The sequence below is a fragment of the Bos indicus genome, chromosome 8 (assembly GCF_029378745.1).
Source record: "Bos indicus isolate NIAB-ARS_2022 breed Sahiwal x Tharparkar chromosome 8, NIAB-ARS_B.indTharparkar_mat_pri_1.0, whole genome shotgun sequence".
Classification (NCBI taxonomy): domain Eukaryota; kingdom Metazoa; phylum Chordata; class Mammalia; order Artiodactyla; family Bovidae; genus Bos; species Bos indicus.
This window is the reverse complement of record NC_091767.1, coordinates 62,550,953-62,570,817: the sequence shown is the minus strand read 5'-3', so window position 1 is coordinate 62,570,817 and position 19,865 is coordinate 62,550,953. Positions and strand designations below refer to the sequence as shown.

The window sequence follows — 19,865 nt, the reverse complement described above, 5'->3', positions numbered from 1 at the left end:
CACCAGAGGAGGCCAGATGAGTAGGAATCAACCTGAGATTCTGACTCGGGCTGCTGGAGATCTGTGTGGATTACTTAGAAGAGAATCTAGTTAATAGTTCTGCCTTAACTAAGGTGCATATGGACCTCAAGCTCTGAAAAACCAATGAAACTTAACTTCTCCAAGAGAAAAACAAACCCTAGAAAATAAACAAAATCATGTGACAACCCCTCCCTCCAACTTACTAACAAATCACAACAAAATGCTGAGTTCTGATACCCTTAAAGAGATGACATGTTTTAGATAAATGTCTCTTCAAATTGTACGCTTGCTAAAGAAAAATTTTTTTCAGGATACTCTTCTACCTCCTTCTATAATTTTCCGCTGTTGACAACTGCAATCACCTTGTTCCAGTTCACTATTTTCCTTTCTGCCATAAATAGGCTGTTGTTTCCTTGGCTTTAAGTCCTCAGAGACAATTCCAACAAAGGCCTCCTTCCAGAATGGAAAACCTGGCAAATCAAGTGTGGCTCCTATAACAGGAGCTATCTCAGCCATGGGATGAAGCCTTTTGAGTCTTAAGCTATGCTGTACCAGCACTAGAGTCACCTGGCCAGGGAGACGGGGGATATGCCACAAGAACAGGGCTTTCTGAACTGTTCCAGCTTCTACTTGGGGCCCAAACAGTCCTACTAGAGCTTTAACAAACTATTCCTTTAGGAGTGTCTTCCTATATTCTTGGTAACTACTAGCAGGGCAGAAAACACCAGAGTCAACCTATTTGTTACTAGCAGAAAAGAAGCTTTTAAAAGCCCCACACAGAATGGGAATAATGCCTCTTTTGAAGGCAAAGACTGTTTTAAACCCATATATGACATGCGTATTATTCACTCCACACTCTATCATTTGTTTATTGAGTTCTACAAATATTAAGGTACTGGCTGCACTCTTGGCTCTGGGGTCTCCTAGGACATCTTCATCTCTGCCTGAGTGCCCAATTCCTGGGACTTGGAGTCTCATGGGGACTCCTGGTAGCAATGGAGTCCTGGATGCTCCACTGGCAGAGGCCTAGGCTCCAGCGGTAGTTTGGTAGTTTGCCTAGCATGGGATCCTGCCAGGAAGGAGGAAGGTGGTGAGAAGCAGCATGGGCTCCACAGGCAGCTTTTGCTCTCTGCAGCCACCAGCAGAGAATGATGCTAGGTACATGCCTTGGGCGGGGTAGGGAGGTAATGTTACAGCTGGTTTAATAGTGGGTGGTGGCAAGAATGAGGTCATTACCCCAGATTACGTAGGCCAACTTAGGTGGGCCACAAATATAGGTTATACAAAGTTAATTTCTGAGCTTGGTGACAACAGATTCCCATACTTGACCTAAGGGTCCCGCCACAGCACGTCTGTGTAACTTTGAGAGTTATAAGCCTACCAGTTTCCAGAGTCTATTGCCTGCCTGGGCAAAGCTATGGGTACAGAAGAAGGCTCAGCCTGCTGGATCTGCTAAGTCTTCAGGGTAGCTGGGGGATACCAATAACCGAGGGTAGATATCACCTACCATGCTTGCTGGTTGCCTGCCACCCTGCTGAACACACAGAATGCTGACACTGGGATTCTAATTCATACTGAAAAAGCAGATTCAGGTAACCAGAGGACCCTGGACCTAATCATCCTGGAATAGACTGGAACCCTCCTACTGAAGTCTTGGAACTGATCCAGATTCCTGCCAACTCTTGGGAAGAATGTAAGAAATCACATGATTGATCCAGTCCAGAGCTGGGTGACTGGTCTCTGAAAGTAGCCCCAATGACTACTGGTAACACAAACCCAAGGATCCTTCCAAGGAAGCAGATTTAGACTTTTTCCTTTATAATGTTACATGGTAAATGTTAGCAATATGCTCCTCAACATCCTTCCTTTACCTCAATTTATCACTGACCCACAGTGGGAAGCCAAACCCTCAGCAAGCTCTTTCTATCCTCAGGCCATACTTCACCTTTCAAATAAAAGCTCCATACATTTACCACCCCTATATAAAACAGACCTCAACAAAGCTTCAGCATGTTTGAGTTTTAACATTCAAAGATACTTGATTCTCACTTCTTTATCAGACTTTGTTTGTTCAGATAGAAGAGCTTTAATAGTTTTGCTGCAATATTTTATTAAAGAACTTGCCACAATTCTTTGTGGCCTTTCTTTGGGTCTTCCCAGCTCAGCTATGACCCTGAGGAGGAGTGAGAGCCCACACCATAAGGGACATTTTGGTTGAAGGAGCCTGGACCCTGTTCTGCTTCAGCCTTTGCCCAGTCTGTCTATCCACAGCCACACCTTGGGCTGTTCCTTCTGGAGATCCAGCTCTACTGGTTCCTATTGTTTATCCCAAGTCAGAAAGGGAAAATTACTGTCTTTCATTTCCTATATAGTATACATTTTCTCCGAAAGTCCACATCAAGTGCCTGGAGCTGGACTGTTTTTTTTATAATTTCAGTAATCATTTGCCACTTAGGCAATAATTCCTTCTCCAAGGCAATGATATCAAAAGGCTCAAGGAACATAGAGAATGATCTCTGTTCATTTCCAAGGTAAATCATTCAATATCACAGTATTCCAAGTCTATGCCCCAATCAGTAATGCTGAAGAAGTTGAACAGCTCTATGAAGACCTACAAGACCTGCTAGAACTAACACCAAAAAAAGATGTCCTTTTCATGATAGAGGACTAGAATGCAAAAGTAGGAGGTCAAGAGTCACCTGGAGTAACAAGCAAACTTGGCCTTGGAGAACAAAATGAAGCAGGGCAAAGGCTAACAGCATTTTTCTAAGAGAACGCACTGGTCATAGCACACAACCTCTTCCAACAACACAAGAGACAATTCTACACATGGACATCACCACATGGTCAATACCAAAATCAGACTGATTATATTCTTTGCAGCTGGATTGAGAAGCTCTGTACAGTCATAAAAAACAAGACCAGAATCTGACTGTGGCTCAGATCATAAACTCCTTATTGCAAAATTCAGACTTAAATTGAACAAAGTAGGGAAAACCACTAGACCATTCAGGTACGACTTAAATCAAATCTCTTATGATTATACAGTGGAAGTGACAAATAGATTCAAGGGATTAGATCTAACAGATATAATGCCTAAAGAGCCAGGGACTGAGATTCATAACATTATAGAGGAGGCGGTGATCAAAACCATCCCCAAGAAGAAGAAATGCAAAAAGGCAAAATGGTTGCCTGAGGAGGCCTTGCAAATAGGAGAGAAAAGAAGAGAAGAAAAAGGCAAAGTAGAAGAGATATATACATCTGAATGCCGAGTTCCAAAGAACAGCAAGGAAAGATAAGAAAGCCTCCCTAGGTGATCAATGCAAAGAAATAGAGGAAAACAATAGAATGGTAAAGCTTAGAAATCTTTCAAGAAAATTAGAGATACCAAGGGAACATTTCAAGCAAAGATGGGCACAATAAAGGACAGAAATGGTATGGATTTAAAATAAGCAGAAGATATTAAAAAGAGGTGGCAAGAATACCCAGAAGGACTATACAAAAAAGATCTTCATGACCTAGATAACCACGATGGTGTGATCACTCACCTAGAGCCAGACATCCTTGAGTGCAAAGTCAACTGGGCCTTAGGAAGCATCACTACGAACAAAGTTAGTGGAGGTGATGGAATTCCAGCTAAGCTATTTCAAATCCTAAAAGAGGACACTGTGAAAGTGTTCCACTCGATATGCCAGCAAATTTGGAAAACTCAACAGTGGCCATAGGACTGGAAAAGGTCAGTTTTCATTCCAATCCCAAAGAAAGGCAATGCCAAAAAACATCCAAACTACTGCACAATTGCACTCGTCTCAAACACAAGCAAAGTAATGCTCAAAATTCTCCAAGCTAGGTTTCAACAGTACACGAACCGTGAACTTCCAGATGCTCAAGCTGGATTTAGAAAAGGTAGAGGAACCAGAGATCAAATTGCCAACATCCACTGGATCACGGAAAAAAGCAGATTTCCAGAAGAACATCCATTTCTGCTTCATTGACTACACTAAAGCCTTTGACTGTGTAGATCACAACAAACTGTGGAAAATTGTTAAAGAGATTGGAATACCAGACCACCTCACCTGCCTCCTGATAAAATTGTATGCAGGTCAAGAAGCAACAGTTAGAATCAGACATGGAACAATGGACTGTTCCAAATTGGGAATGGAGTACATCAAAGCTGTATGCTGTCACCTTGCTTATTTAACTTATATGCAGAGTACATCATGCGAAATGCTGGGCTGGATAAAAAAGTGAAAGTCGCTCAGTCATGTCCGACTCTTTGCAACCCCATGGACTACACAGTCTGTGGAATTCTCCAGGCCAGAATACTGGAGTGGGTAGCCTTTCCCTTCTCCAACAGATCTTCCCAACCCAGGGATCAAACCAGGATCTCTCCTGCATTGCAGGCAGATTCTTTACCAACTGAGCTATGAACATAAGTTGAAATCAAGATTGCAGGGAGAAATATCGATAACCTCAGATATGCAGGTGACACTATCCTTATGGCACAAAGCGAAGAGGAACTGAAGAGCCTCTTGATGAAAGTGAAAGAAGAGAGTGAAAAAGCTGGCTTAAAACTCAACATTCAAAAAGGAAGATCATGGCATCCAGACCCATCCCTTCATGGCAAATAGATGGAGAAACAATGGAAACAGTGACAGACTTTATCTTCTTGGACTCCAAAATCACTGCAGATGGTGACTGAAGCCATGAAATCAAAAGACGCTTGGCTCCTTGGAAGAAAAGTTATAACCAACCTAGACAGCATATTAAAAAGCAGAGACATTACTTTGCCAACAAAGGTCCATCTAGTCAAAGCTATGATTTTTCCAGTAGTCATGTATGGACTTGAGAGTTGGACTATAAAGAAAGCTGAGCACTGAAGAATTGATGCTTTTGAACTGTGGTGTTGGAGAAGACTCTTGAGAGTCCCTTGGATAGCAAGGGAATCCAACCAGTCCATCCTAAAGGAGATCAGTCCTGAATACTCATTGGAAGGACTGATGCTGAAGCTGAAACTCCAATACTTTGGCCACCTGATGTGAAGAACTGACTCACTGGAAAAGACCCTGATGCTGGGAAAGATTGAAGGTGGGAGGAGAAGGATGAGACGGTTGGTTCATATTTTTCACCGACTCAATGGATATGAGTTTGAGCAAGCTCTGGAGTTGGTGATGGACAGGGAACCCTGGCGTGCTGCATTCCATGGGGTTGCAAGGAGTCAGATACAACTGAGCAACTGAACTGAACTGAGTCTACATTTTCTCCAAAGTCCACATCAAGTACTTGGAACTGGACTGTTTATAATTTCAATAATCATTAGCCACTTAAGCAATAATTCCTTCTCCCAGGCAATACAAAAGGCTCAAGAAACCAGAGGGCTAATCTGATATTACACTAGGAAGGTGGTGATTGGCTATTCTGACTTTTCATAAATGCTACATAATTCCAGATTAAACAGTATTTCCTACATAGTGGGTGGTTGCTTTTACTATGGATAGGTATTGCTTTTGACATATTAATATATAGTTACTGTTAAGCTTTTGACATAGATTTTTTTTTTCAGGTTCAGACCATATCATCATTCCAATTTTTAAAACTATTAGAAATCTTTTCTTCCAAAATAGTTATTTTGAACATTTAACAAATATTAAGAATCATTATAACTATTTATAACTAAAATATATTATTTTTCCTCAACCAGCACCCATGTGAAGAAAAGCCAAGTAGCAAGAGTAGTGACAGTGAAAGTGTTAGCTGCTCAGCCGTGTCTGCCTCTTTGCAACCCCATGAACTGTAGCCTGCCAGGCTCCTCTGTCCATGGAATTCTCCAAAGCAAGAATACTGGAGTGAGTTGCTATTTCCTTCTCCTGGAGATCTTTACCAGGATTCTAAAGAATTAGAAAATAAACTTGCCTGATAACCACTTCATTTGTGTTGCTCAGTTCAACCACCAAGACTGATGGTGATGTCTCAGTTGGAATGATTAACGGAGGAATTGTCACAGTCTCCATAAAGGTGTCCGTACTTTCAGCAATGTTTTCTTCTATCTGCAAATATTCTTGTTCAACCGTAGACTTGATATCATAATTGCCATGTGCTTGCTCTGCATCCTTTAGGATTTTGTCAGCGGGCGATGGAAGTTTAGCATAGAGAATGGCCTTCTGGGGATTTCCAGAAATGTAGTCTACGGTGCATACGTCAGAAAGCAAGTCAAGATTTTTTAAGGCATCCTCGGGTAATTTCACTTTGTACATGTCCTCAAATGTTTTCGGGAGTGCACTGGCCCAAAGACCACTTGAGTATTTCACCAACAGCTCTGCAACTTTCTCTTTAAAGTCTCCTGGCATAACTGCTGGACACCCTTTGAGTGGTGGTATTTGTTTTGGAGCAGGTAGTGGGGATGGAGGCACTTTTTCAGCGTTCAGTTCACCTCTCAAAAGCTGCTTTCTCTTAGCTGGATACAGAAGTAAATCCTGACCACCACTGCAAGGTTTTTCCACCTGAAATTTTTAAATAAAGCAAATTACAGATATTTTAATGGCTATAAACAATGTGAAAACACATGAATGCATTTTAACTTTGAGAAAAACACTTTTCAAATTAATGAAGAGAACACAAAAGTGTACATTTTACTCTTCTCAATCACTGCCTTTACTTGTGAACATGATTGTCCACCGCATTTCAGAAAGAGGCAAGGAAATTAAATAATATGGATCTCCCTGTGAAGCACCTGACTTCCAACAACCCTAGGAAACCACAGGTGCTTCTGCCTTGTACACCACATCTCACCTCATTCCCTCTGACAAATCCAAAGCAACAGCTTAGAAAATTGACAGAATATGAGGAGGAATGAAACCATGGAAAGATATCAGGACTGTCAGGAATAAACCACTGGGAAGAAAGCTGGAAATATTCAGGCAAAAATGAAGTGCTAGCTCTCTCCTTCCTGCAATATCCTGAGAAAACCCTCAGCTTTTTATTTTGTAGAAAAAGGTCACTCTAGAGGTAAGGAATACTTTTTCCAACCACCACACTAGAAAGAACTACAAGTATTGCCCCTCTAATGAACAAGACTTAAAAATGCCCAGCATTTGTATCTAATATTCTTTTTGCAACATTCCAGAGAGGCATGGCATGATGGCATCTCCTAATGTAAGAGAAGGAGGAGAAGAAAAACATGCATGGTACCATTTCCCCAAGTTCTAAGCCTGTCTACTTCTAGACCAGGGGTCACACACTATAGGCTACAGCCCAATGCCTCAAGCCACCTGTTCTTGCCTAGTCTGTGACCTAAGAATGCCTTTTCTACTTTTTTAAAGGTGTTTCTTTTATTTATTTATTTATTTTGGCCTCACTGTATGGCATGTGGGATCTTAGTTCCCCAACCAGGGATCGAACCCACACCCCCTGCAGTGGAAGCACAGAGTCGTAACCACTGGACTGCTAGGGAAGTCCCTCCATTTTTAAATTGCTGGAAAAAATGAAAAGAATTACTTTGTGACATGAAAGTGAAATTCAGTGTACATCAACAAAGTTTTATTGGCACCCAGCCAGGCTCTATGTAGTGCACATAGCTGCTCTTGCACTCCAATGGCAGAGTCAAATAGTTGTGCCAGACTGTGGGTGACAGTCACATAGCTCATGGCCTGCAAAACCTAAAATACTTACGACTTGGTCCTTAACAGAAAGTTTCTCAACTTCTGATTACACAGAAATTAGTATGCACAGCCCTTTGAAAATTTTCTATTTTGTCAGATCCTATTTACCTATTCCTTAGCTGAAATTTAAGCCCTTAGGAGGCTACCCAGACCACTAAGGTGATAATGGAAGCTTATGAGAAATACCCTCTTCTCCCAAAAGAACAGACTATTAAAGTATGCTGGGTAGGTAGCTTGTCAGTAAATAACATTGACTTCATTTACTAATTTTCTATATAATACTTAGGAAGAGAGACCATAAATACAGTTTGCCCCTGAATAACACAGGTTTGAACTTCACAGGTCCACTTACATGCAGATTTCTTTCACTAAATATGCATTAGAGTACTACACAATCCATAGCAATCGTGTAGATCTAGCACAGCCAAAGATAAATAAATAAAATAAATTTAAATGCATTCGATGGTGTGTGAATGGCATCTCCACTGTGAAAATTCAGGGGCAAACGCTGCCTAATACATGTGGCAAGTGTGGATATGGAGGGATGTAAGGCTATAAAAGGGTTTTCAACTGTACATAAGGTTGGTGCCCCTAACCCCCATGTTGTTCAAGGGTCAATTGTATGTATGCATAAAGAAGGTATCTTCTTATTACCAGAGAAGAGTTTTAGTAAGTCAAAAGACATAAGTCAATTTAATATTAAATTAGATTCCTTTTAATCTTGCTATATTCTAGATAACACCTAAGAGGAGATCTTAAGAATGCTAATATACATGTAAAATGTTAGGTTTTCCTCCTCATTCTTCTGCCCATGTGTGCTTAAGATGTGGGAAAGATACATGCCTGACAAACTTGAAACATCAACGAAAGCAGAAGTAATATAGTCTGTGTTCAGCATCTGTAGGCATTCCCTGTCATCACTGGTGGACTCCTGCTGACACTATGAGACACTCGAGATGGTACTCTAGACAGTCTAGATGTGTCCCTAATGTTAAGGCCAGAAACACAAATATCTGGGACACTCCTCATCTTGCTCTCAATGGTTAGCCCACCTCTCTAGAGACTCATGTTTTAACATATGGTACCTTAAAATGCCAATCTTCGTTGTGCTTTAAGACACTTAAGATACATGAACACAGATCGGGTATCCAGAGAAAGTTTGAAAAACATACTTTTTGAGAAAAGGCAAAAAATAAACCAGAATTCTATTTTTATATGAGTTATTCACTTATCATGCAGAATCCCAGTTTGTATAATTTTAGAGTTAGACATGGCAATCCTCCATTATCCAAGTCACTTGAGCCTTCTGGGTCCATCTTAAAACCCTTCTCCAGTCTTCACCTAGCAGCATCTTCTCAACTCTCTGCAACAACTTCACTAAAGTGGATCAGTTCAGTTCAGCCACTTAGTCGTGTCTGACTCTTCGGGACCCCATGGAATGCAGCATGCCAGGCCTCCCTGTCCATCACCAACTCCCAGAGTTTACTCAAACTCGTGTCCATTGAGTCGGTGATGCCATCCAACCACCTCATCCTCTGTCATCCCCTTCTCCTTGTGCCTTCAATCTTTCCCAGCATCAGGGTTTTTTCAAATGAGTCAGTTCTTCGCATCAGGTGGCCAAAGTATTGGAGTTTCAGCTTCAACATGAGTCCTTACAGTGAGTATTCAGGACTGATCTCCTTTAGGATGGACTGGTTGGATCTCCTTGCAGTGACAGACTTTATTTTCTTGGACTCCAAAATCACTGCAGATGGTAACTGAACCCATGAAATCAAAAGACACTTGCTCCTTGGAAGAAAAGTTATGACCAACCTAGACAGCTTATTAAAAATAGAAGCATTACTTTGCCAACAAAGGTCCGTCTAGTCAACGCTATGGTTTTTCCTGTGGTCATGTATGGATGTGACAGTTGGACTGTGAAGAAGGCTGAGTACTGAAGAATTGATGCTTTTGAACTGTGGTGTTGGAGAAGACTCTTGAGAGTCCTTGGACTGCAAGGAGATCCAACCAGTCCATTCTGAAGGAGATCAGTCCTGGGATTTCTTTGGAAGGAATGATGCTAAAGCTGAAACTCCAGTACTTTGGCCACCTCATGCGAAGAGCTGACTCATTGGAAAAGACTCTGATGCTGGGAGGGATTGGGGGCAGGAGGAGAAGGGGACAACAGAGGATGAGATGGCTGCATGGCATCACTGACTCGATGGACGTGAGTCTGGATGAACTCTGGGAGTTGGTGATGGACAGGGAGGCCTGGAGTGCTGCGATTCATGGGGTCGCACAGTCAGACACGACTGAGCGACTGAACTGAACTGATGGGACTGGATGCCATGATCTTCATTTTCTGAATGTTGAGTTTTAAGCCAGCTTTTTCACTCTTCTCTTTCACTTCCATTAAGAGGCTCTACAGTTCCTCTTTGCTTTCTGCCATAAGGGTGGTGTCATCTGCATATCTGAGGTTATTGATACTTCTCCCAGCAATCTTGATTCCAGCTTGTGCTTCATCCAGTCCAGCATTTCTCATGATGTATTCTGCATATAAGTTAAATAAGCAGGGTGACATATACAGCCTTGACGTACTCCTTTCCTGATTTGGAACCAGTCTGTTGTTCCATGTCCAGTTCTAACTGTTGCTTCTTGATCTGCATACAGATTTCCCAGGAGGCAGGTCAGGTGGTCTGGTATTCTCTTGAAGAATTTTCCACAGTTTGTTGTGATCCACACAGTCAAAGGCTTTGATGTAGTCAATAAAGCATAAGTAGATATTTTTCTGGAACTCTCTCGCCAGATGGAGAGGCTAATTTCAGTGGAATATAGCCCATCTTACATTTCTAAAATAATTCTCACTAGCCCCATGACCAACTGTTGATATAGCTTCTTCTGATCCAAATGAGGATAATAGGTCTTTAGCTTTATGATCCTTTTGTTTCCAATGAGTTAACTGGGAATATGAGTTACTTCAATGTTTGTTTACTAGCCTTCCTCACTCTTGGTCCCAAAGCTTCCATTCCCATCTGTGCTCCAGATGTAATCAGAACCAATTACCTAACAATGTACTTTGTCAAAGCTCTAAGCATGACCTCTAAACATGACCAATACACTGAGTTCTTCCAACTAGGGCTTACTGTCTTAACAGAAGTTATGAATATTTGGTCCACTTGATGTGAATTTGTTCAGGGCAAGAGGAGAAGTCACATTTTTCTGGTCTTTATTCAAGACTAATGTTTAAAAATCACCTTTAAGTAGGAAGCTTCCAGGGCTCCATCTGGAGCATTTATATTAAGCTTTGCCAGTCAGCCCATCAAAGAGATTTTTGACCAATAAGCCTGAGTTTATCCAAAATACAAATAGCCAAAGAATCATCTAATCTAGAAGGTATCCTTGTTTCCTCAGCAGTTTTATTTTCATTGTTTAAGGTAGATACTCTATCCCACCACTGCCAATCCCCAAAATTACTAGTTCCTTGAATTGCAGGCACTTTCCAGTTCTTACTGACTTCTTTTTGATCTCTAGAAGGTTGGTTATATGCCTAAATCCACTTTGTTGGCTAGTGACTTGGCCTCCCTAAATTCAAATTAGCATTTACTAAGGTTAAACATAGGCCTGACTTTAGGAACTGAACCTGACACTTAACTGGAGTTGATTCAGAGGTCCTTCAACACGTTAGACAAATATTCATGGATAATTTAGTGACATGGAAAATATTCCCTGTCCACATACTTCATTAGCCAATCTTTGGGGAATGGCTGAAAGATCACTCAAAGGAAAAAAATCATGAAACTCATATTTTTAAAAATATATGTAATTTAAGACAAATATAATTTTTCCAACTTAAAGTCTTAAATTTTTTATAGAAGTGAAAATTTGTTTTTCTCAGGAATTCCAATGTGATCACCATCTGTCCTCCAAAGCATGTGTCTTTTTTTTAATTTGCTAGTCAACTGCCTTAGAAAATACACCTATTACCTGTCCCCAGCCTATGAGAATCTCTCCAAAGGCAAGAAATTGTGGGAATGTGGTTACAGTATGGTGTCCACTCTTCACTGTGCTTGGGTACATCTTACCAGATTTACATGTTCTATTGTAAACAAATAGAATAGCTGTCTTCTGGCCTTCACAAATGACCAAGGTAAGTCAACTGCTACTTGAAACACGGCTATTATTATTTCCTTAGTGTGATAACCAGCTGCTAAACATTCCCACTGGATCTCTCAAGAGGGTGCTTTTACAACTTCTAGTTCCTTTAGTCTACTTGATTCAGGTACATACCTGAGGAGGGGCTCAAAATGCCTCCTGTTCTAAATACTCAGGACCATAATCCTGCCATTCTCCTCTACATTTTCTTTGTTTTGGGCCCTACATTCTTTCTTTGGTTTTGGATATCCACTCCAAATATCACGAGTCCCATTACTGGGAACTAACATGATCTCCTCTGGTGATCATTAGAATATTCTAGAATCTAACATGTCTTAAACATTCTGTTTCCACAAGTCCATTGTATTTATTTGATTTCTGTCTCATTTGGAATCACAACTTGAATGAGATACTTCTCTCACATCCCTGAGTTTCTGTAAGTTTGGAGTTGACAGATTAGGTTTGGTAGGTATGAGACCCAAGGATTTAAAACTTCAACTTCTTCAGAAGCTCTGCACATTCAAAACACAAAAGCTTTCATCCTATATGCCTAGAAATTATCTCTTAATACTAAGAAGTCTTCACTTCTTCCTAATTTACCTGTGCTGTAAAGTTCTTGAAGCCAAACTCCTTTGAGTCTATGAAGATTCACCTGCTAACTCTGCAGCATGGGTTGCTAAGGTAAATTTACTGTTTCAAATGGAATTAGAATTTTCTTTGGGATTCTGTAACAGAGTTGGTACTGTTCACTTAAATCAAAGTTTTCAAAGCAGTTGTATGGGTCTTATTCAACCACAGCTTTGTTTCCATTGGGTAGTGGTTTCTTTGTGTTGAAGATTTTAAATTATGTTCTAAATTTCACTTTATATGGGTACCACTCAATACAAACCTGAGACAGTATGATAAATCACTATCCAATAAATAGGAAAAAGGAGCTATTTCAAATCCTAAAAGATGATGCTGTTAAAGTGCTGCACTCAATATGCCAGCAAATTTGGAAAACTCAACAGTGGCCACTGGACTGGAAAAGGTCAGTTTTCATTCCAATCCCAAAGAAAGGCAATGCCAAAGAATGTTCTAACTACCACACAACTGCACTCATCTCACAGGCTAGCAAAGTAATGCTCAAAATTCTCCCAATACAATATTGTAAAGTAAGTAACCTCCAATTAAAATAAATAAATTTATATATTAAAAAAAATTCTCCAAGCCAGGCTTCAACAGTGTGTGAACTGAGAACTTCCAGATGTTCAAGCTGGGTTTAGAAAAGGCAGGGGAACCAGAGATCAAATTGCCAACATCCTTTGGATCACAGAAAAAGCAAGAAGTTCCAGAAAAACATCTACTTCTGCTTTACTGACTACGCCAAAGCCTTTGACTGTGTGGATCATCACAAACTGTGGAAAATTCTTAAAGAGACAGGAACACCAGACCAACTTACCTGCCTCCTGAGAAATCTGTATGCACGTCAAGAAGCAACAGTTAGAACTGGACATGGAACAACAGACTGGTTCCAAATAGGGAAAGGAGTACATCAAGGCTGGATATTGTCACCTTGCTTATTATATGCAGAGAACATCATGTGAAATGCCAGGCTGGATGAAGCATAAGCTGGAATCAAGATTTCTGGGAGAAATACTAATAACCTCAGATATGCAGATGACACCACTCTTACGGCAGAAAACGAAGAGGAACTAAACAGCCTCTTGATGAAAGTGAAAGAGGAGAGTAAAAAAGTTGGCTTAAAACTCAACATTCAGAAAACTAAGATCATGGCATCAAGTCCCACCACTTCATGGCAAATAGATGGAGAAAAAATAGAAACAGTGACATACTTTTTTTGGGTGGGAGGCGAGGCCCCAAAATCACTGCAGATGGTGACTGAAGCCATGAAATCAAAAGGCACTTACTTGCTCCTTGGAAGAAAAGCTGTGACCAACCCAGACAGCATACTAAAAAGCAGAGACATTACTTTGCCAACAAAGGTCCATCTAGTCAAAGCTATGGTTTTTCCAGTAGTCATGTATGGATATGAGAGTTGGACTATAAACAAAGCTGAGTGCCGAAGAATTGATGCTTTTGAACTGTGGTGTTGGAGAAGACTCTTGAGAGTCCCTTGAACTGCAAGGAGATCAAACCAGTCAATTCTAAAGGAAATCAGTCCTGAATACTCATTGGAAGGACTGATGCTGAAGCTGAAACTCCAATACTTTGGCCATCTGATGCGAAGAACTGACTCACTGGAAGAGACCCTGATTCTGGGAAAGATTGAAGGCAGGAGGAGAAGGGGATGACAGAGGATGAGATGGTTGGATGGCATCACCGACTCAATGGTTATGAGTTTGAGCAAGCTCTGGGAGTTGGTGATGGACAGGGAAGCCCGGCGTGCTGCATTCCATGGGGTCGCAAAGAGTCAGACATGACTGAGCGACTGAACTCAACTGATGATAAATCACATTCACCTGGAGACCTGCCTTCCAGCATCCCAAGTATTAGCAATGGCTTGTAATTCAAAAGCAAACCAATTAAAAAATTCAATTTCAGCAGGGAGTAAAGACCCCTGGGTACCTAGCAATAACTAAAACATCAAAGAGTCCTTGACAAGAAGCCTGCACCTACGATTAGCCAGTTCACAGAAAGACAGACTGGTTGATGACCTCCTACAGAGCTCAGGCTTTTTGTGTTAAAGCTGAGAAGTTCTGGAAAGGTTGGTCAATTGAGAAAGAGATGAGGAAATGGTCCCCAGTGAAGAAAAAACTGATAGGTTAAGATCTGAAGCCTCTAAGGGCAGTGGGTGGGGCTTATACTTCACACTGTATAATACACGGAGATGAGTTAATACCCAACTTACCATTCCAGACCACCTACCCCTGTAGAGGCTCTACAGGGGTAGAGCCTACCCCTACCATTCTGCCACCCTCCCCTGTAGAGGCTCACACTCTGCCCAGGATAGTTCAGAAAATGTTAATTTTTAGTCACTTCTGTTTAAGAAAGTACAGGTGTTTGTGGTATATTCCACAGAGTTAATCAAAGGGAAAGGTAAAAGGTAAAAGACTGCCCTATCTGTTCACAGACCATCTACCCAGAAAAACTCTTTTTCCACCACCTAGGGTGAGTAGTTTTATAGACATTATATATTTCAAGGTCAATACTCTTTCACTCTCACCCCTTTCCTACTAAGGACTTCACACTGATGTTGACTACAATCATTTGTATTTGGATCAATTTCAAGCTGTTTTCCTTTAGCATGGCCCGAGGCTCAGCACTTGTTCACAGGTCTCCCCAGGAAAATATTATCCTGGTTAAATGTGTGCAGATCTTTGGGGGATGATCTTGGGTGGCAGCTCTGGCTTTCACTGTGTATTCTAAGCCAAGCAGGTACTAGATATGCTTCTCATTAACTCTAGGGGGAGCAGGATCTGGAGCAGGAAGCAGGATCCTAAAGGATCCCCCTTCCTTTAGGAAGGGAGAAATTCACTTCATCTAAGAATGTCATTTTCTTTATCCACTGCTCCTAATTTTTCAATTTAAGCTTTGTTCTGTCCTTTTTCTTGTTACCTCTGTTTTCATTGACAGAAGCTCCTTTGTAGTATTTTCTGGTAATGCCTCTGCTTTACCAGTGGGTTTTAACCTGCTTTCATTTAAGCTGGGCACAGAGTTGGATACGACTGAAGCAACTTAGCAGCAGCAGCCCCTGGAAAAAGAACATCTGTCTTTTCCTATATACCTGCTATGTTTCTATACTGTACTGGCAGCTGCTCTTTTATAATAAAGTTTGTGTAATTTAATTCTAACAACTCTAAGAGATGGAAGAACAGTCATATTTTAGAGCAGACTGAGGCCCTGATCTGTACGCTGAAAGTAATACCACTAAGAAATGGTCAAGGCAAAAACCAAACTCCAAAGACCAAACTCTATTGTATTATTGGGCCTATGGGTAGTTTTCTGTTTCAAGTTCTGGAACAGCAACATCACATTACTCCCCAAGTGTCCTATTCTGATTTCACTGCAGTGCAATTTTATCTTTCTCCTACTCAGATGGTCACTGAATTTAAATTTTAAAACTGTTCCAATGTCTCCATTGTGTGTTTCTTTTTACTGATGAAAAGTCAGAAAAGATACTGGATTCCAATTCGCTATTATGGCTGTACTTTCAAGTCCTGGCTTTACTTCTCAGTGCTGCTTCTGCTGGAATGGCCATATAGATTGTATCAATACTGTTAAAGCTGAGGATACATCACTGCTGTTTCATTTATGTTCACTTCCTTAGAATTCAAGGTATTTTTTACACAGACATATCCAGGCTTTTAAAAAAGAGGCAATTCATTTTGCATGGGCTGACGGGTGCTTTATTTTATGTAATTAATTATCATAATTAAAGTTGAGACAAATTCCTGAACGTACAGAAGTATGTAAGTGGCACAACTGCTGTTGCCACCTTTGATATTACAGAAATTGCAATCCAGAACTTCAGAAATTTTTAAGTCTGAGGTATTAGAAGGACTAAATGACTTAAAGCTCAGTGATTTCTAACAAACAAAAAATGACATATAAAATACAGACTAACAGTAAAACCTTTTTGTAAAAGCATGAATAATTAGCATCATTAGGTATTTTTCTCATTCATATCATGTTATTATTCACTAATGTTATGTTCTGTGATCAAGGCTTGATGTGCTTCTAGCTGAACTCAGAATGCTTCCCACTATCTTGAAGCTACCCCCAGTGCTCCTCTGATAGGCCTTTGAAGAACCAGCAGAGTCTTCTCAGCTAAATGCATCTGTTCCTGTCTGGCTCTAAAGCAGTCCCCACCCACCCCCTAGCTCTCCACATAGCTTCAGGCAAGGCACTGAAGACAGATACTCCATGTCATGCAGGAATGGAGAGGTTTCTCTTGCCACCCATGTTTCAGAAAATGTAGGATTTCAACAAAATCTCTGGTATTCAACAATCATTGTCAAAAGATTTGAAATTTTTGTGTAACAGCTACCTCCTCTGGGAAGCTTTTCTTGACTTGGCTGACAATGCCACACCCTCCTGTTTACATGTTTCCTTAGCACCCTACATTTCTCCTTCATAACAGTTGCAGGCTTACCCTTATTTGCTCATTGCTTATTTTCCCTGTTGGGCAGGGAAAAGTTCCTTAAGTTCCAGAAGGGCAAAGCTCAGGTGTGTCTGGTTTATTGTTAGTATTGGACCCAATATTTATTTATTTCTTTTATAACTTTATTTTTCACTACTTTTATATGGAATATTTTATATGACTGGGAGAGAAAGCACTTTTAAAAAAAAGAAAGAAATACAGTGCACTCAGATTTCTTCTTCAGTTACACAACAAGCCATATGAAGATACATATCACTAAGTCTTTCTCACCCTAAAATTTCTGCACTGTAGTGTGTTCTAACCTGTCTGACCTATTTGCAGTAGAATCAGCCGTGGGCATTCTATCAGTGTTCTTGCTTTCCAGCAAGGTGAAAAGCAAGAAGTCAGAAGAAAGGGAAAATAATCATGGTGTAGCTATTTAAAACTGTCTAAAACTGACCATGGTATAACATTTTCAAACTATTTACCAGCAGTCTGTTAAAAAAAAATCAGGCTACTAAAAAGACCATTTTGAAAAGTACTGATAGGTCTCATTAAAACTGGCAGTTTTGTCATTCTTGACACAATTCACTAATCAATTTCTCACACCTGACAACTGATAGTGATTACATCTAAACAGTCCTATTAAAATTGAGAGAAGCAGCATGGAGATAAGAAAGATAAAATTTTATTTCTGCTTCATGTTCCACCCTCATTGCCTAGACAGAAATAATCATGCAACAAAGATGCATTTGAGCAACCAAAAAATTAAAAATTATTTTAGCACCTGAAATTTAGTAGGAAACCACCTATTTTAGGTAAAGTTTTAACATCAAAGAGACAGGTATTCTGTCACCTGCAATCCTGGCAAAAGAAATTTTGAGGGTCTGTAGACTTTTGGGAAGATCCTCTGGAGAAGGGGATGGCAACCCACTCCAGTGTTTTTGTCTGGGAAATCCCATGGACAGAGGAACCTGGTGGGCTACAGTCCATGGGGGTTGCAAGGAGTAGTACACTATTGAGCAACTAACACTTTCTTCACTTTTTTGATTAGTTTGTTTTAAACTGCATGATACTAACTAGTATTTGTGTAGCTAAATTTATGGCTTTGGGAGAGAAATTCTCATCCTTACTACTTTATATGTCTGCTGCTGCTAAGTCGCTTCAGTCGTCTCCGACTCTGTGCGACCCCATAGACGGCAGCCCACCAGGCTCCCCGTCCCTGGGATTCTCCAGGCAAGAACATGGAGTGGGTTGCCATTTCCTTCTCCAATGCATGAAAGTGAAAAGTGAAAGTGAAGTCGCTCAGTCGTGCCCGACTCTTAGCGACCCCATGGACTGTAGTCCACCAGGTTCCTCTGTCCATGGGATTTCCCAGACAAAAACACTGGAGTGGGTTGCCATCCCCTTCTCCAGAGGATCTTCCCAACCCAGGGATCAAACCCCGGGTCTCCTGCACTGCAGGCAGACTCTTTGCTGTCTGAGCTACTAGGGAACCATCAACCAGAAATATACTACATTAAGAAGAATCTGTGAAGTTAGTTTAAAGTTCTTTTACTCCAAAGATAACTTCTTTTCGGAAACTTAATAGTGAGTTATACGTGTATCTTCACAATAAGAGGACTTAAAGTTCACTGAAAACATAAGTTCATGAATATCTATGGATTTAAAAAATAAAAGAACCATATGCATTTCAAGAAGAAGCTCCAGGCCCTGAACCTTCAGATGGAGCAGCCTGGTAAATCCTCAAAAGTCTCCTTTAGATTATGGAAACCTGAGAGGTTCCTCAATGCTGCTCAGCCTTCATCCAGTAAGAATATTTTTCCCAGAAAAGAATAAAAATGGAATAAATTGAATAGCGACCTTAGAAATTCCTACTACAAGAACAAACCCCATATTCAACATAAATCAAGGATAACATTCTTATGATCATTCTTGACTTTATAGGGAGGGAAATAGCCATATTTCCAGAGTTTGGTATTTCTTGTTTTCTCACTTTACACTGTGTATTCATCAGCATATTACATTGCCCTAAGGTGGTCTCAGTACCTAAGGCACTGCCTGGTACCTGCAGGTGTAGAGTGAATGATGTAAGAACAAACAAGATGGATAGATGGATGGATGGATGGATGGACACATAACCCTTGTCTGGAAAGCCCACGGGACCGGAGCAGGTGTTAGTGCCCTAGAGGAAGCAGTGGTTATAAAAATACATGCTGTCTTTAGGCCAGGTGCTTATAAGAGGGAGTGGCCCATACTGCACCCAGCGTTGGGAACCAAAATATGTATTAAGTTAAAGAAATGAAAGCCCTGTGTCAAATAATAATTGTCATGCATATTTAATTCTATAAGCTTGGAAGCACCAAGTAAAGCTAATGCTACTATTTAGAAGTTATTTTGTTGAATATAGTCTATGTAAATAGCATTAAGAAACATCGAGGGACTTCTTTGGTGGTCTAGTGTTTGGGAATTTGCCTGTCAATACTGGGGACGTGGGTTTGATCCCTGCCCTGGGAAGATTCCACTGCTGTGGGGTAAGCACATGTACCACAACTACTGAGCCCAGGCGCCTAAAGCCCGTGCTCCCAACAAGAGAAGCCATAGCAATGAGAAGCCTGTGCACTGCAACTAGAGGGCAGACCCCAATCGCCACAACCAGAGAAAAGCCTGCGAGCAGCAACGAAGACCCAGTGCAGCCAAAAATAAATAATTATATTAAAAAAGAGAAATATCTAAAGATTAGTTATTTACCTTTAGGAAGCTAGTTTTCTCTCTCTCTGGCTGAACTAAGATTTCTGATAAACTACTCTGATCCATCATTTTATTATAATAGACTCTCAAGTAGGAACAGGCATGAAAATTGATGTTAGTTCACTTTTCAATTTTTTTCTTCAAAGGAGCTTTTAAAAATTTAAAATCTGAATTCTACATTAATTTTTTAAAGGTATTCTATAAATAATTAGCCAAAATAA

General features: G+C 40.6%; 1 protein-coding gene across 2 annotated transcripts in view; it reads right to left on the bottom strand.

The window, feature by feature from the left end:
* TDRD7 (tudor domain containing 7) overlaps positions 1 to 19,865 on the bottom strand; it is a 144,754-nt gene that overhangs the window by 75,529 nt on the left and 49,360 nt on the right. For both annotated transcript variants that reach the window (XM_070794795.1, XM_019966247.2), the window contains exon 7: positions 5,935 to 6,521. In XM_070794795.1, the coding sequence (XP_070650896.1) occupies positions 5,935 to 6,521 (587 nt within the window). The remainder of the gene's footprint in view (positions 1 to 5,934; positions 6,522 to 19,865) is intronic.